Source organism: Alexandromys fortis, unplaced genomic scaffold (genome assembly GCF_014885135.2).
Source record: "Alexandromys fortis isolate MF-2015 unplaced genomic scaffold, M_Fortis_MF-2015_v1.1 scaffold_164, whole genome shotgun sequence".
In the NCBI taxonomy this organism is placed as follows: domain Eukaryota; kingdom Metazoa; phylum Chordata; class Mammalia; order Rodentia; family Cricetidae; genus Alexandromys; species Alexandromys fortis.
Genome location: NW_026068047.1, coordinates 2010304 through 2025263, shown reverse-complemented (window position 1 = coordinate 2025263; position 14960 = coordinate 2010304). Strand labels below are relative to the sequence as shown.

Genomic DNA, 14960 nt, shown 5'->3' with positions numbered 1-14960 from the left:
AGCAGGGAAATTGGTATCTAAATCAACCTCTAAGTTACATTGTATTTTGCAATGTTATTTTACCAATTTAAGACTTCAGTTCAACTCTTACCTGCTCCAAATCACTTCTCAAATTCACTAAGAAGAAAGAGTCCCCAATAAAACAGTCGTTTTCTCGTGGCTGTAGAGGCTTATTAGCAAAGGGGTCAGGATGGCAGCACCATTCTCCAACCAGAGCGCCCCAGTTCTCACTCGGCAGTGGGAGCACCCTGAGGAGCTTCCTAGTGGAAAGAGGAAAGGGTACTTTTTTCACTGTACAAAATGCAATGCTTTTTTTTAAGAAGCTCATTAGCCACATGCTTGCAGTGTCAATTCCCCCCAGTTATGAAAGTAATATATGCTCACTCCACACAATGTTTCACACGCGGCAGAGAGGCATAAAGAAGGCAGAAGTCTTCCTTGGCTCACTATTTACAAATCAGCTACTCTAACATGACAGCATTTTCATCACCATCCTTTCCATGGGAAGCCTGTGTCCTGAGAAGACACAGACACTGCATACATGCACACATGGGAGCCCTGTGTCCTGAGAGGACACAGACAGAACTCTGTTTCCATTTCTTCACATAGGTCCGGATGCCCAATGACTCCACAACAGTCTATGGGATGTCAAGACTTTCTAGCTCCTCCCCTCACTGTCAGATATTTAGTTTTGAGTTCTTAATCAATAACCCTGTGATGGATATACCTGTTAAAAAGTTATATAGAAATATGACCATTTGGGGGGAGAAAACATCTTATAAGTAGGTGAACTTCTCCCCACATAGGGTTAACCTCTTCTTAATTAAACACTGTCTCTTTCCCTATCTCCACCCAAGGAACGAGTTAAAAGCATACTTACTGCTGCTTTAATTAGCAATTCTTAAATTACCAGTGATCTAGAAGTGATTTTTACATTTACTTGTCACATTTATATTTCTTCTAAGGAGAATGATCAATAACTACGTTTTTAAGATATTTCTATATATTCTTATTAATTTATAAAAATATGTTCCATACTAAGGATATACCCTTTTAACTGGCAATTGTTATAAATATTTAAAGATTTATTTTCTTTTTCAATTTGGTTTACTGATATTAAATAGCACTGTCTTTTGTGATTTCTTTCACTTCTCTATTTTAATAAACTTTTTATTTCTGAATAATTTTTGATTTACAAAAACATCACAGAGCTCATATATAATCTGTGGATAGTTCCATATACACTTTCCCCACTTTCTCCAGTTAGCTTCTGGGTAACCACAGTTGACTTGTCAAAATCTCAGGCTTTATCTGGATTTCACCAGTTTTTTCACCAACGTGCTTTAGTTTAGTTTTGTTTTGTTTTTGTTTTTGTCTTTTCGATTCCAAGGTACAATAATACATGGCACACACTGCATTTGGTCATCACGCAATCCAGGCCTCCTCTGGTCTGTGACAGTTTCCAAGTGTATACTTCTCATCAGTCTATAAGACACCTCTTAGGCAGAGCTTCTCTGATGCTGTCTCTGGATCAGTGTGGGCCACAGGCTTGGCGAAAGCATTCCAGAGAAGAAAGTCCTTCTCATTACATCCTGTCACAGCACTCTACGTCAGCGGAGCTTACTCTGGTGATGCTAACCTGATCTGTTGCTTAAGGTGACATCTACTGCTTCTCTTACTAGTAAAATACAAACAAAATAATGTACATTTAGAAGATCGGAGTTAAGTTAAAATATTTAAGATATGCCTCTGTCATGTCTACTGCACACACCTTACCACATTTTTCCTTTCTCCCAATCAAATATGAGTATCATAAAAGGGCAGTGACAGATTGGAAGAGGGTAGTCATATAACTTTCAGCTCTACAGGACAGAGCTATGAATAGAAACACTGACTCAAACGGGGCACCACTAGCATCATTTTGACTGCTGAGATGGGAGGGCACTGACAAGGGATTCTTTCAGCATCCACTTCTGACAGCTTGCCAGGAGCCGGCCAGTATGCTGGCCTAACATATGACACCCAAGCACATACCCAGTCTCTTCCTTTTCAAAGTACTCTAATAGGAAGTAGAGACTACACACGATAAACAAACGTGTGTGTTTAGAAAGCGCCTAATAGAGCAATGTCATTCTAACCTCCTGGGGGAGGGCGGCAGTACAGATCACAGTGGAAATGTGACGAAAGCGTCAGCCCCCTTCCCACATAAACACAAAGTTTACAGTTTATTTGTAGGGAGTCAGAGTGCTCCCAAACCAGACCATGCATACAGGGGAGGACAGACAGAGTCCTAAGGACATATTCTGCTTACCAACTAGAGAACAGGTAACTTCTGAGCTGGTCTTTGAAGGATAAGAAAACAGGAGTCCCTCAAGCAATGAAAGGAATTTAGGGCACTGGAAGAAACAACACAAAGGCAGGCCCTACATCTCTTTACCTCTGCACTGTATTCCTGCCGTTTGACACACTTGTTAAGTGTTTCTTGAAGGAATGAAGCGGTAAATTTGGGTAAATCTGACATGTGAGGCTCCTGGCTGGATTTGCTGCATACGTGGATGCAAGGATTAACAAGCCTTTCCTTGCTGCCTGAGTAGCTGACCTTTGGAATAACCACCTAGCTTCGTTACCTTGGAAACCAGGTAAGATCCTGAGCATCACATACATTGCTAGGCAACACTGCTTACGGTAGAAACGATCCATACGATTCGTAACTGCATCTTACTAGGAAGATCTATGAATGAGCTGCACACATCTGGTAAGGGTGCATACTTTGACCTTCCCTGAATGCGGTTACCTTGGTAAAATCCTAAAAGCCACAATCAAAGAATTGTCTGCTTGGGGCAGGGAAGCTTCTCAGCCAAAGCAGCAACAGCATCTGTCTGATATGGATTTTGTGCTCTGTACCTGGAACTATGTCACATGTGGAGACAAGGATCCCCCAGTGAGACTATCAACTATTCCTTACATAGACTGCATGCAGCAAAGCCCATATAGATAGAAAATCTTTTGCTTTAATTATTATTAGCTATTTATTTTATATCTTGACCACATCCTCCCCATCCTTCCTCTCACTCCCTTCCCCTCCTCCCCTCCCCCTCCCCAATCCACCCCTCCTCCTCCTCATAAGCTCAGAAAAGGGCAACCTCCCAAAGGGCTTCAGCAAAGCATGGCATATCAAGCTGCCATAAGACCAAGCATTTCCTCCTGTAGTAAGGCTGGGCAAAGCCATAAAGCATGAGGAACAAGTTCCCAAGAGCCAGACAAAGCACCGGGGACAGCCCCTGACCCCATTGCCGGGATTTTCAATATAGATCAACCTACACACCTGTCACATATATGCAGAGGGCCTAGGTCAATCTCATCCTGGTTGTTGGTTCAGACTCTGAGCCAGGCTAGGGGTTTCTGTGGGTTTTCTTGCGATGTCCCTGAACCCCCCGTTTCCTACAATTCCTCCCTCTCTCCTCACTCTCCTCAGCAGGACTCCCCTAAGAGCAGCCCAATGTTTGACCACGGGTCAGAGAGGAATTCTTGTTGCTGTCTAGCCAGCAAGAAATGTGTCCTATAGCAATCTTGTGAGTCAGTATGAGTAGAAGCACTTGCAAGACCCCTGGGGGCACTGCACACACCTTACCATATTTAATGCTCAGGACATTTTGTGAGGTCTAAACAACAATGCTCCTGTCACACAGGAGGAAAATGGGGCTTAGGAGCGTGAAATGTCTTCACACGTCTGTAAAATTAGAAGCAAAGACGGAAGCGTGGGTCTTTATCCAGGACTTTTTGGCTCTAAAGTTACTCTTTCCCTTGGAATACATTCTCCTCCCTGGCCACACAGGGCAGGAGTAAAGGCTGAGCGGGTGAATGAGCACCCCTTCTGTAGGGAAGTCTAGGACCTACAAATAGGTAGAAGCATCTCAGTGTTTTAAGGAGGGAAGTGAAAACAAGAGTTAGGCATACATAGGTCCATGAATCGCTAGTCAGACTCTCTGCCTCCTGACATTGTGCCTTCAGGACCAGGACAGGAACTCAATACACTGAAAAGAGACAGAATGTCAAAGACCCATGCATGATCAAAGAAATGAAAGCACACAAAGACCTGGGAGAATTGATGCCCATTATCACAAAATAGGAGTTTTCAAAGTTAACTTGACCCCATGTCACACCGGATAAGCATCTACAGATAGCATCAGAAAGAGGCACGCAATTCACAGCCCACTGCAAAAATTAAAGGTTTACAGCAGAAAGAAAATTTTCTGATATTTTTCTTGGCGGGGGGTGGGGGGGCGATGAAACCTTTAAGAAGGAAAGATGCATTTTAATCACAGATCGACTTAAAGTATATCGGCCAAAGTAGCACTAAAATGTATTTTCTGATATCATCTACTTCCTAAGAGTATATTCAAATAAAAGAGAAACCTTTATTTTTTAATTCAAGGTAGTTTAGCTAAAAAGCTGCTGGAAAGGAAGGGAAGCAGCAACTTAGGTTTTCCTCTAGACTTAAGATCCTGTGAGGAACAGTACATGGTTACCACAAATTAAAGTTTGCTATATAAACTTTTGGAAAATAATGACATGTAACATATAACTTTAATAGAAGCTAATGATGGAGTTTTAACCACTTAAACATTTGTGGGAGAAAATACAACATCCCTGAACTTTGAAGTCAGTTTCTAATCAATGACAATAATAATGGCAATGCCAGAGAACCGTTTAAAGATTTGATTTTAACCAACCGAAAATTAAAGATCTTAAGAAAAAATATTAACTACTTAAAGCTCAAAATATGGCAGCCAGAATTTACGTAAATTCAGGCAACGTTACCCAACAGGCAGGCAACCAGCACTATAAAACTAGCTTTACATTCTAATATTTGTCTGTACACACCATGATTAATCTGTAATATATAATCTTATTCCTAAATGCATACAATGCTGTCAAAAGGCCAGTTTACAAAACACCTTGTTTGGGGGGAGGGGAGCAGGATGACAGGGACTGAACACGCTTTGTACATGTAAGCATGTGGTCTATAGCGTATCCAAGGCTCAATTTTATACTTTCAAAACCCATTTATTTCTTTTATAAACAAGCGATGATACTCACCAGAGTACACCTTTGCAGCTACAATTGGAGCTGGCCTGTCAAGCGGCTCCCTCAAGCAGTTGGGACACTGTGACATCTGTTTCCACAAAGCCCATCCTGCTGTTCCCCTGGAGTTTCAGTGTCCCCCATGAGCTTGGGGCTGACACCGAGTATTGCCAGTGTGCGCAGCAGGAGGGGTCTGGTCCACAGACCTCAGGACAATGCCAAAGACAGTCTGCATATGAAGGTGTGTGTGGAAAATGTTTGGCTACCGATGTCATTCTCTAGTCTGACGGGAATCTTTTCCAAGAAGGCAGAACAAAATCTAAACACACTGACCTCTGGCTATTTATCAGACTATTTGCAAAAAAGGAAAATGTATCGGTTGTTCAGTCTCAACAATAACATAGTTAAAAGCTGCACATATTCAGACAAATATGGTAGGAAAACTTGAACTAAAGTAATTATAAATTGGACAGCTGTCTTAGAAAGAAACAAGATGTTGTTAACTAACATGCAAACAAAACAAACCGGCTAAGAGTATGCAGCCCTGAAGAAAGAAAAAGGCTGTAATAATTCGCAGGCCTCGGACGCTCTGGTGATGAAAATGAAAAGCCATTAACGAGTCTTTCCGAGTCAATGTCTTTATGTTATTTCTGTCCTTTCCTGGACAAGAACCTTTCTCATTCAAAAGGAAAGAACAGAACATGCTTTAGCCTTAAACTAGCTAGACACTCAGAGAGTCACAGAAGCTCAGAGCACAAGCTCTTGAGTTTCAATAATCAGAAAAGTTCCGTGCTGATGAAACTGTCACAGGTTTCTCTAACCCAACTTCTACAGTTTACAGATAGAGAAATAATGCCCCAAAACTAATGCAACTTATTCCTATATAAGAGGGCTTGAGAGATGGCTCAGAGGATAAGGGCATGCCACTTTCATAGAGGACCTGGGCTCAGCTCCCAACACCCATGTGGAGTGCCTTACAACCTTATAACTCCAAAAGGATCTGACAGCCTCTTCTGGACTCTATAGGCAATTGCACACACACACGCATATATACCCACACGTACACATACACATGCACATTATAAAAATAACAAAATAAGAATTTAAAAGAAAGCAGTCGATAACCCTGATACCCTCTAGAGAATGCTGCTTATAATTTGTTGATATTGATGAAAACACACATCAGCTCACTTGAAACACGGCTGGTCCCGTTTGCTTTTTAAGAAGCACCAAAGTGGTCCTTGGCAACCACGCAGAACAGGTCACCAAGGAGGAAGTGCAGAGGCCCAGGATTGATTTCCACAGTAAATTGTGAGATCCATGAGCAGACATCAGGGGGAAGTCCATCCAGAATCACGGGACATACTGTCCAAGAGACTATGAGATGGATGCAAACCCTGAGCAAGTTACTACCTGTGCTGCTCAAGGCACACACAGGGGCTTGATGGGGGGTGCTGTGAAAGGGTGGGAGGGGACCAGTGTCCATCCTCTCATTTTGAAACCTACAGACTATGGGAGCCACGGTCCTCAGCCCAAAATGCTTGAGACATTAAACTAGGACACTTGCTACTTTACTAATAAAAACAATCTGGAAAGGGGAGACGGAATCAATAAAACCAATTATAAACCTTGCTGAGCATTTCCTCGGTTAGATATGTCGCATTGCTTAGCTCTCTTGTAAATCTGGAAAGCAAGCATGATTAGAAGGCGGTACTGGAAGAAGAGGTTCAGGTGGTACAGAGAAGGTCCTCCGCCCTCAGTGAGAGAATGGAAGTTCATACATATGCTCCATTCTCCAGCGAGGAACGGAAGGGCAAGCCTCCTGATAGTCAAGAAGGAAGGCTGTCTTTTACCATCAGCCCCACACCCTTCCAGTTCTCACTTTTAGAGCCTAAGGAGAACCGACATAAAACAGAAGACTACAGTCCTGGACAGAGAGATAGGCACTGTAGGGAGGCCCTCTCCCTTAGCATCCTTTCCCAGGGAAGCATAAACGCCAGGCAGTAAAGAAACAGCATCCCCCTTCTGTCATGAGTACCAAGAACGTAACCGTTCCTGCTGCAACTCCCAGATCACTGCATGTGGCATAGGATGAGATGTTTCAGAAACTTCATCCGAGAATTAATCCAAAGCCTGAAACGGTCTGAGGGAAGGCCAATGTGCACAGAGATCTCTTGGCTCTTTCAGAAGTGCATCTGCCATCAAGAGCAGATGCACAGCAAACTTCGTCTCCATATATTTCAGACCCCTTCAATTCTTACTCATGCCAATCACTCAAAAGAGGCTCCGTTTGAAACCTCCCCAAACCTTGAGGGTGCATTTGTGCCAGCTCATCTACTTGGAGCACTGCCAAGATCAGGAGGCAAGCAAGAAAGCCTGGTGGGAAGCCAAAATAAACACCAAACTTTACCACATTCAACCCAGTAGAGACCTCCTAAGAATACACTTTTTCTCTAGGCGCCGTGCCTGATGAGGAGGAGGCAGGTAAGAATAATGGTTATGGCAACAGCTACTGATGCATGGTGAAGGCTTACCCCATACCAGGCACTGCTAGAAACACTTGAATCACCAGATCCTCCCAACAGCACTATGAGGTAAGGTCTATGGTGAGCTACGCTCTCCATAAGGACACTGTGGAAGAGTGACCAAATAACCTTTCCAAGATCCCTGAGCTAGCGAATGGTGGCGGGATACTCCGCCTGGCCACTGCTGGCTACTGCTCTAGACTGCACAATCAAGAGAATAGGAATCAAGGGCAGAGAAGTCAGGGTGGCTATCCTTAAGCCCACAGTATGTGAAGACGGGCAAATGGACCTCAGAAGAAAACCTAAAGCAACCGACGGGGACAAGGCCTCAAAGTAGTGGTTGCCATGGCAGCTAAATTCTGAAACTCAGGCTGGGGCGAACCAGGGAGTGGTGGTGGGTAGGGTGCCTTCAGGAAAGGGGGTAGCTTTCAGGTAGCCTCAGGGCGAAGAAAACCTGCCAAAGCTACGGAACACAAGCGCCAGTCCAGACCCAGTGATAACTTGTGAGTCTGGTGGGGAGGCAGGAAGCACAAGAAAGGGCTGAAACTGGAGGCAGCACAGGGGAGCTGTTGTGGCGTGTATAGGATCCCAGCTCTCCATCCAGAAAGAACAACTGGCCGGGTGGTGGTGGCGGCGGCGCACGCCTTTAATCCCAGCACTCGGGAGGCAGAGGCAGGCGGATCTCTGTGAGTTCGAGACCAGCCTGGTCTACAAGAGCTAGTTCCAGGACAGGCTCCAAAACCATAGAGAAACCCTGTCTCGAAAAACCAAAAAAAAAAAAAAAAAAAAAAAAAGAAAGAAAGAAAGAAACAAAGAAAGAACAACTGTGCTTTAGAACACCTATGTGGGGAGGGGGACAGTGGATCTGCACAGGGCAAGAGTAAGTCTGAGCAGACAGCAGGCTGCTGACCAAGTGTCATTCGGTAAGAGACGACGGGCAGAGGAAAGTGATCTCCACTCTAAAGGCAATGGCCACAGTTGCCTGGTGACAATGTATGGGGAGCGAAATCTCCTGGGCAGAGGTTTGGCCTTAGAGAACCAAGGATGCTGAAAGCAGAGCAGGCTGCAGAAAGGAAGTATTATTTTCTTGTCTCAGGCACCTAACTCAGGAAATCCATCAAAGAATTCTTCCTTTAAATACAGCTAACAGTAATAATGTTTTCATCTGTCTTCTACATGAGTTGCTAGAAGCTGAAAATTCAGAGGAAGCATTTATGCCTAAGAAATCAGAAATTTTATCTGATTAATAAAAAAATATTAATAATTTAATAATATATAATTAGAGATATAGAGAGAGAGAGAGAGAGAGAGAGAGAGAGAGAGAGAGAGAGAGAGAGAGATTTTTTGAGAAGAGAGGCCAACTTGGGAATGCTAAGGAAAGGAAATAGCAAAGAGCCCTTCCCTTCTCCTTAGAGTAATTACAGCACATCACCAGAGCAGGTTACAAGATGAACCCAATCACCGAGAAAAGGTTACTTTGTGCTCTATCTGCTCCATCTTAATAAGCAGGGAACCAGGGGATGGGTTTTAGAAAGGCCCCGACTGAACTAGCTCAGATCCAGTCCTGTTGCACAGCTCCTGCAGGTGGAAATCGACTTCCTGTGGAAACCCTCACACACCATCAGGACAAAAGGACACTGAGAGATGACCGCATGGCTCTCAGTGATCGGTCCAGGCTCTTCCTCCAAGACCAGCTGCCTCCCTCAGACCATGATCATGGTGGGAGTCAGGGTTCACTTTGTTCAAAGGGACATTAAGCTGGCTCTCACTTTAAGGCCCCCACTGTTCCCATGGTAACTGCTTCCAGAAATCATCCCCAGGCAGAGTTCTAATCAGCGCTCAATACATTCCTTACCTGTCCTTTATCAAGACTTCACCGCAGGATTGGCAAGAAAATGTGCAACATTCTTGGGCTCGCAAGCCGTGCTTAAACACTGAAATCAGTTCTAAAGGAAATCAACAAAACAGCACGTCTTAGTGGTTTGGAACAAACATAGTATATGATGTTTAAAGGATTCACTAGCACAATGAATTGCCACCGATACACACTGTTGACGAATTACCCAGAAGTCTAGGCTCAATTAGCACTCTCCGATGACTCAACCAGAAGCAAACATTGTGAAGCGTTTCCAAAAACAACAGACTTTGCTTAGTATTCCTGAGCCAGGCATTGCCCTAGATTACCGTGTAACATACTGGTGAGTCTCTTCTCTCATTCTATAAATACGATAAATTCTATATTAACAACGAGAGTAGCTGGATCGCTAAAATGTAAGCTCAATCTGGCTTTTGCTTTGACGGTTAAGTTTTATGTCCACCCCTTCATGTTAAACTCTACGAGTAAGCAAAGTGGACATCCAGACTGGTCTTTGTGGAACAGATCCAAGGAATGCAAAGCTTCAAAGAATTTCTTTATCCAAGAGCAAAATCCAGTGTCTGATGAAACTGTGGGGGGTGGGGACGAGAGGGAGGAGAAGATATTGCAAACTGTGGGGAAAGCCTAGGCTGCCCATCCAGTTGTACTGGGTGGCTTGTACCTCTCATTTCTGACGTTTCATTTGTAAATGAAGGAAATGTTTATTTTAAAAAAAATCCACCAGATTATTTGTCTATTAAAAAAAACCTAATTGAAGAAATGAGGTCATAGTTACTATAAGCAAGCAATAGAATCTGCTTACTGCTACTTTGTATGTACTTTAAAATGCTTTTTAAGATGCCACAAAGTTTAAGTCCTCTCAATTAAAAAAGTTCTGCAGTTTAATCTCTAAGTGTCTCTACAAATCCCTGCTGCACGAAGGTTAAATAAACAGTATTATTCTTCAACGCTGATCATCTATAGCGAAGACCCAGGTTAAGCCCTCCAACACAGTCCAGAAGAAATCAATTTTCAGTGGAACACTGCTCTCTGCTGGCTATACGTCAGGTATGGAATCTTAGCTGCACATGGCTGCTGGGGAAGAGTAACAGCAGATCATATGCTGCACACCGAAAGTCACCACCCCACCTGCATCAACGTCAAACCAGTGTGCCAGGGAGGTATGGGTCATGACTGCTCCCTAAAAGCTGAGAAGGCTACTAACTCTTTAAAACCTCGAGACACGACTGAATGCTAAAAACTTCACAAGTTGCTTCCTCTAGAGCTGAGATTTCGGGGCACTCCAGCACGCACCGAGCTGATTGTCAGCCATGCGGAAACACTTATTCCCCACCTATTATACAGCACGCAGCAAAGCAATTAAAGTTGGAAGCATCCGCTTTAGAGAGCTTTGTATGCACCACAGAACAGGCTTTGAGAGTTTCCCTTTTCAGGTATTTGAGCAAAATGTTTCAAAAACATCATGAAATAGTCCAACAAACACAAACAATGCGAAAACCGACAAGCAGCAGTGGATTCAGTTTGCTCACAGTCAGTACTGAATGTTGCTCATTAATTGAAAAATGTAAAAAAATAATTCAGTTACAGAATATGAATATGTCCCTGGACATCCCTATCCCTCTATCCTTACTCTCAGAATCCTAGAAAACATGGTGGCTCTCACGCCTGCCTTCTGATAGTTTCAGCAGGAAGTTCCTGCTATACTTATTGTTGCCAACAGGAAAAAAGATCCTCCATCCCAGAATGTGGGTACTGTGGGGGAGGCAGTTGGGTTATGGTCCCGTCCTGGGGACCTTGCCCTATTGGATGTCACTTAAGCATGACATGACAGCTCTTTCCCCTGTCCCTCATTTCCCAAACTGACCCTACATACTGCAGTCACTCACTAATTTGGAACATTAGCAAAATTACTCTTGGACAAAAGAATAAGTGACATTCCCTCTACCTTCCCTTGCCTGTCAAAAGCCAGAGGATGGGTTTACATCGTACAGGCCTCTTAGGACAATCCTGTGGTTCCCACCTCCAGGATGCACAATGCTCTGCTTGCCCAAGGGCTTACTGCAGATGGTTCAGCAATGAGGCTTTGGGGTGCAATAGAAAGAACAAAGGTTTCTCTGATACAAAGCATCAGCTCCGCTTCCCCCAATGCTGGTTCCCCTCTACAGCACTCATTACATTGTAAGAGATACAATGAGCCAGTATTGAAGAAGAAAAAAAAAAAAAAAAACCAAGAGATCTTACAAAAAAAAAAAAAAGGTGGTTTTTTTTTTTTTAACACCTAGCTGTATTGATATACATTTTGAGTTTGTATACAATCACAAACCCTGCAATTGCAGCCACTGAGATGACAACAGCCTCCCACGCCACTCTGGGTCCTCCTCAGGCATTACCCCAACTAGAATGGTCTCTGCACGGAGGGGATAATCTCCACGGCTCAGTTCTCTGGTAACGTATCTCACCCTCAGGTAGCCCTCCCGAAACTCATTACTCCCTGTGGCATTATTCCACTTCTTTACCCACAGCGTTTTGCTGTATGCAGTTTAATTATGTCGTCAGCATCCCACCCATTAGAATAGACACTCCACAACCACAGAGGACTTGGTGGCTTGTTGGCCTCTGTGTTCCCGGCATCCACATGGAACGGCTCACACCAAGTTGGAGCACACCTGCCTGCTGAACGAATACATAGCTATGCGATGTCTTAAAACAAACCAGGTCTTAGATACTTGCTTTATGGTTTTATCCTCACATTCGTGAGCCGGGCATTTATGATTAAAGAAATAAAATGGGCGGTTTGGGGGAAATATTTGTACCTTCTGCTCAAATTTGCCAAGAGATTGGAGATGCTATAAAAATTAAAGTGTATTATTAAACGTATACTATAAGAAGTGAAGGTTCGGAAACGTTAAATGACTTGTTCCACATCACACAGCTGGTTAACTGGCAGTGGATCAGGACCCCGAAACTTCTCGATCAATAGCCCTTCCAGGTCATTGATTGCCAATCTTTTTCACCTGGGAAAACTTCAACTTAATAAATACCACCATCCATCAGGGCTGCGGCTTCTACTCACGAGGGCTGGATTCAGTGCGGGCCTGCAGACGAAGGTGCAGGCCATCTCCGCTGATATACTGCAGCCCGCCGCACGAGGACGGTACAAGCCTGACCTCTGCTGGAAGCTGGGTCTCGCTGCAGCCATCAGGCGTTCGCATCAAAAGTGAGGTGGGCGTTATGGAAACATCCAGGTGCATCCCTCCTTCATCTGGCTCACTGATAATGCAAAATAGATCCCAAGTTAATGATTTCTCTATGATAAGAGAAACTACACACGCTTCACACTGCGTGAAAGAAGAAAAAGCTTAACCCACCATTCCTCTGCTTCCTTCCCATAGAGACTTTAAAAAAAAAAATCCCTGTCCCAGGAAAACAGAACCCTAGGAAACAAGCCAGACTAGGTGAGACCAGGCGAGATTGTACCGGTCGCCCTGTGGAAGTTTTGGGTCATGTTTTTAACTCTTGATTCTGAGACCAGCAGTAAAGGCAGGGAATCAAAGTGTTATTAACTGATATGCAAGATGTTCATAGAGAAACACAGATGCCAGGCAGCCTTCTGCAAAAAGTCAGAAAGTAAATATTTCCTGAGTTCTCTGCCAGCCTGGGATCCACAATGAGACTGTCTCAAACAACAACAAACCCCACACAACAGGAAAAAAAGGCAACTCTTGGTTCACAGACTGTGCCAAAGGAGGCCACAATTAGATATGTGGTTTGGTGTCCACTTTACTACCTGGGCGATGTTAAAACACATCCAGCACTTACTTAGAAGTATTCCCAAAGAGACCGCTGAGCACTTTAGCCCCCACTGCCCCTGCTTCGGTTCTGAAATTTTCAACCACTTACACAGAGCTGCGCAAAGTGCACCATTCAGTGTGAGACTGTTCGTTCGTTTCCTGGCCACCAGACCCAAATAATGACACAGAAATTATATTAATTGCAACACTGCTTGGTCTGTTAGCTCAGGCTTCTTATTGGCTAGCTCTTATACCTTAAAATAACTCCCCCCCCTTTTTTTTTTTAAGACAGAGTTGCTCTGTAGAAAATAACCCATTTCTACCATTCTGTGTATCGCCATGAGGCTGTGGTTTACCAGGTAAGGTTTCTGCACATCCTTCTCCTTCAGCAGTCATGGCGTCTTCCTGACTTCACCTATTCTCTCTCTATATCTCTGTTCAGATTTTTGCCTGGCTTTATTCTGCCCTGCCATAGGCTGAAGCAACTTTATTCATTAACCAATAAAGCAACACATATACAGAAAGGACATCCCACATCATTTTCCCTTTTTCTGTCTAATTAAAAAGGCAGGTTTTAACTTTAACAAAAATAAAATTACAAATACAAAATGTTCTCAAGCAAGAATTATAATAACAGTATTTAGTCCATTTACATTTGGCAACATAAGGAAAATACTCTATCACCGATCCTATCTTTGTGAGGCTAAAGCTTTATATTTAATTTATCCTTTACTATAACTAAGGAAATGTATCCATAACTATAAGTATCTGTCTTCAATTCTTCAAAGACCCCAGAAGGATATAATATTACCTAAGTAATATTACACAGAAAGTGCATTGTAAGCAACTTCCAAAACTCTAAAATTGGCAAATACATCTCACTTCCTGGACAGTTACCCAAGTTCTTTTCTAACATTGAGGCATCCACCCTGAGCCTATAGGCCCATAGTATCCAGCAGACTTTTCCATGAAGCAGGAAATTTGAAGACCTGTTCTGCCTTGTAATCAGCTGCTTTCTTCTGTGTCCTGAAGAATGTCTGGCAGTTTCTTCTGTGAGTCAGGAACCCTGAGGGACCATCTCGTCTTTTGAAAAGTTCAGCACTCATTTTTCTGTGGATCCTGCATGTCCAGTTCATACAGCATACCATCAAGTAGTCCAGGCAAGAACAGTTTCTTACCCAAATGGCTAGCTTTGTCACACTGAAGGTAAATTCCATAACGAGTTTCTTTAATGTCCATCAACCTCTCTGAAGTAATTGATGCTGCCAGAAGCAAAAATGCTGAGAAAAGTCTAAGTTCTTAAAGCATTTTTAAATGCCATATTTTGTGCATCTTTGAAAGATTTGAAGAATACCTATCCATCTGAAATATATCTCTGCACATCTAGAAAACCTAACTAGCATGATTATAAGTGTGAATATTATAAATGACTATTAGTCTGTAATTTTTAATTATACATTACATTTTTTAAAGATTTATTATTTATTTATTATGTATACAACATTCTGCCTCCATGTATGCTTGCACGCCAGAAAAGGGCGCCAGATCTCACTACAGATGGGTGTGAGCCACCATGTGGTTGCTGGGAACTGAACTCAGGACCTCTGGAAGAGCAGCAGTGCTCTTAACCTCTGAGCCATCTCTCCAGCCCTACATTACATTTTTTTAATATTTATTTATTTA

At 43.2% G+C, this 14960-nt stretch overlaps 1 protein-coding gene across 1 annotated transcript in view; it reads right to left on the bottom strand.

The window, feature by feature from the left end:
• Ube3d (ubiquitin protein ligase E3D) overlaps positions 1-14960 on the bottom strand; it is a 139011-nt gene that overhangs the window by 116847 nt on the left and 7204 nt on the right. Inside the window, exons 2-4 of the mRNA XM_050118928.1 lie at positions 12560-12756; positions 9466-9556; positions 92-260 (exon numbers count right to left, since the gene is read on the bottom strand). Coding sequence (XP_049974885.1) covers positions 92-260; positions 9466-9556; positions 12560-12756 — 457 coding nt within the window. The remainder of the gene's footprint in view (positions 1-91; positions 261-9465; positions 9557-12559; positions 12757-14960) is intronic.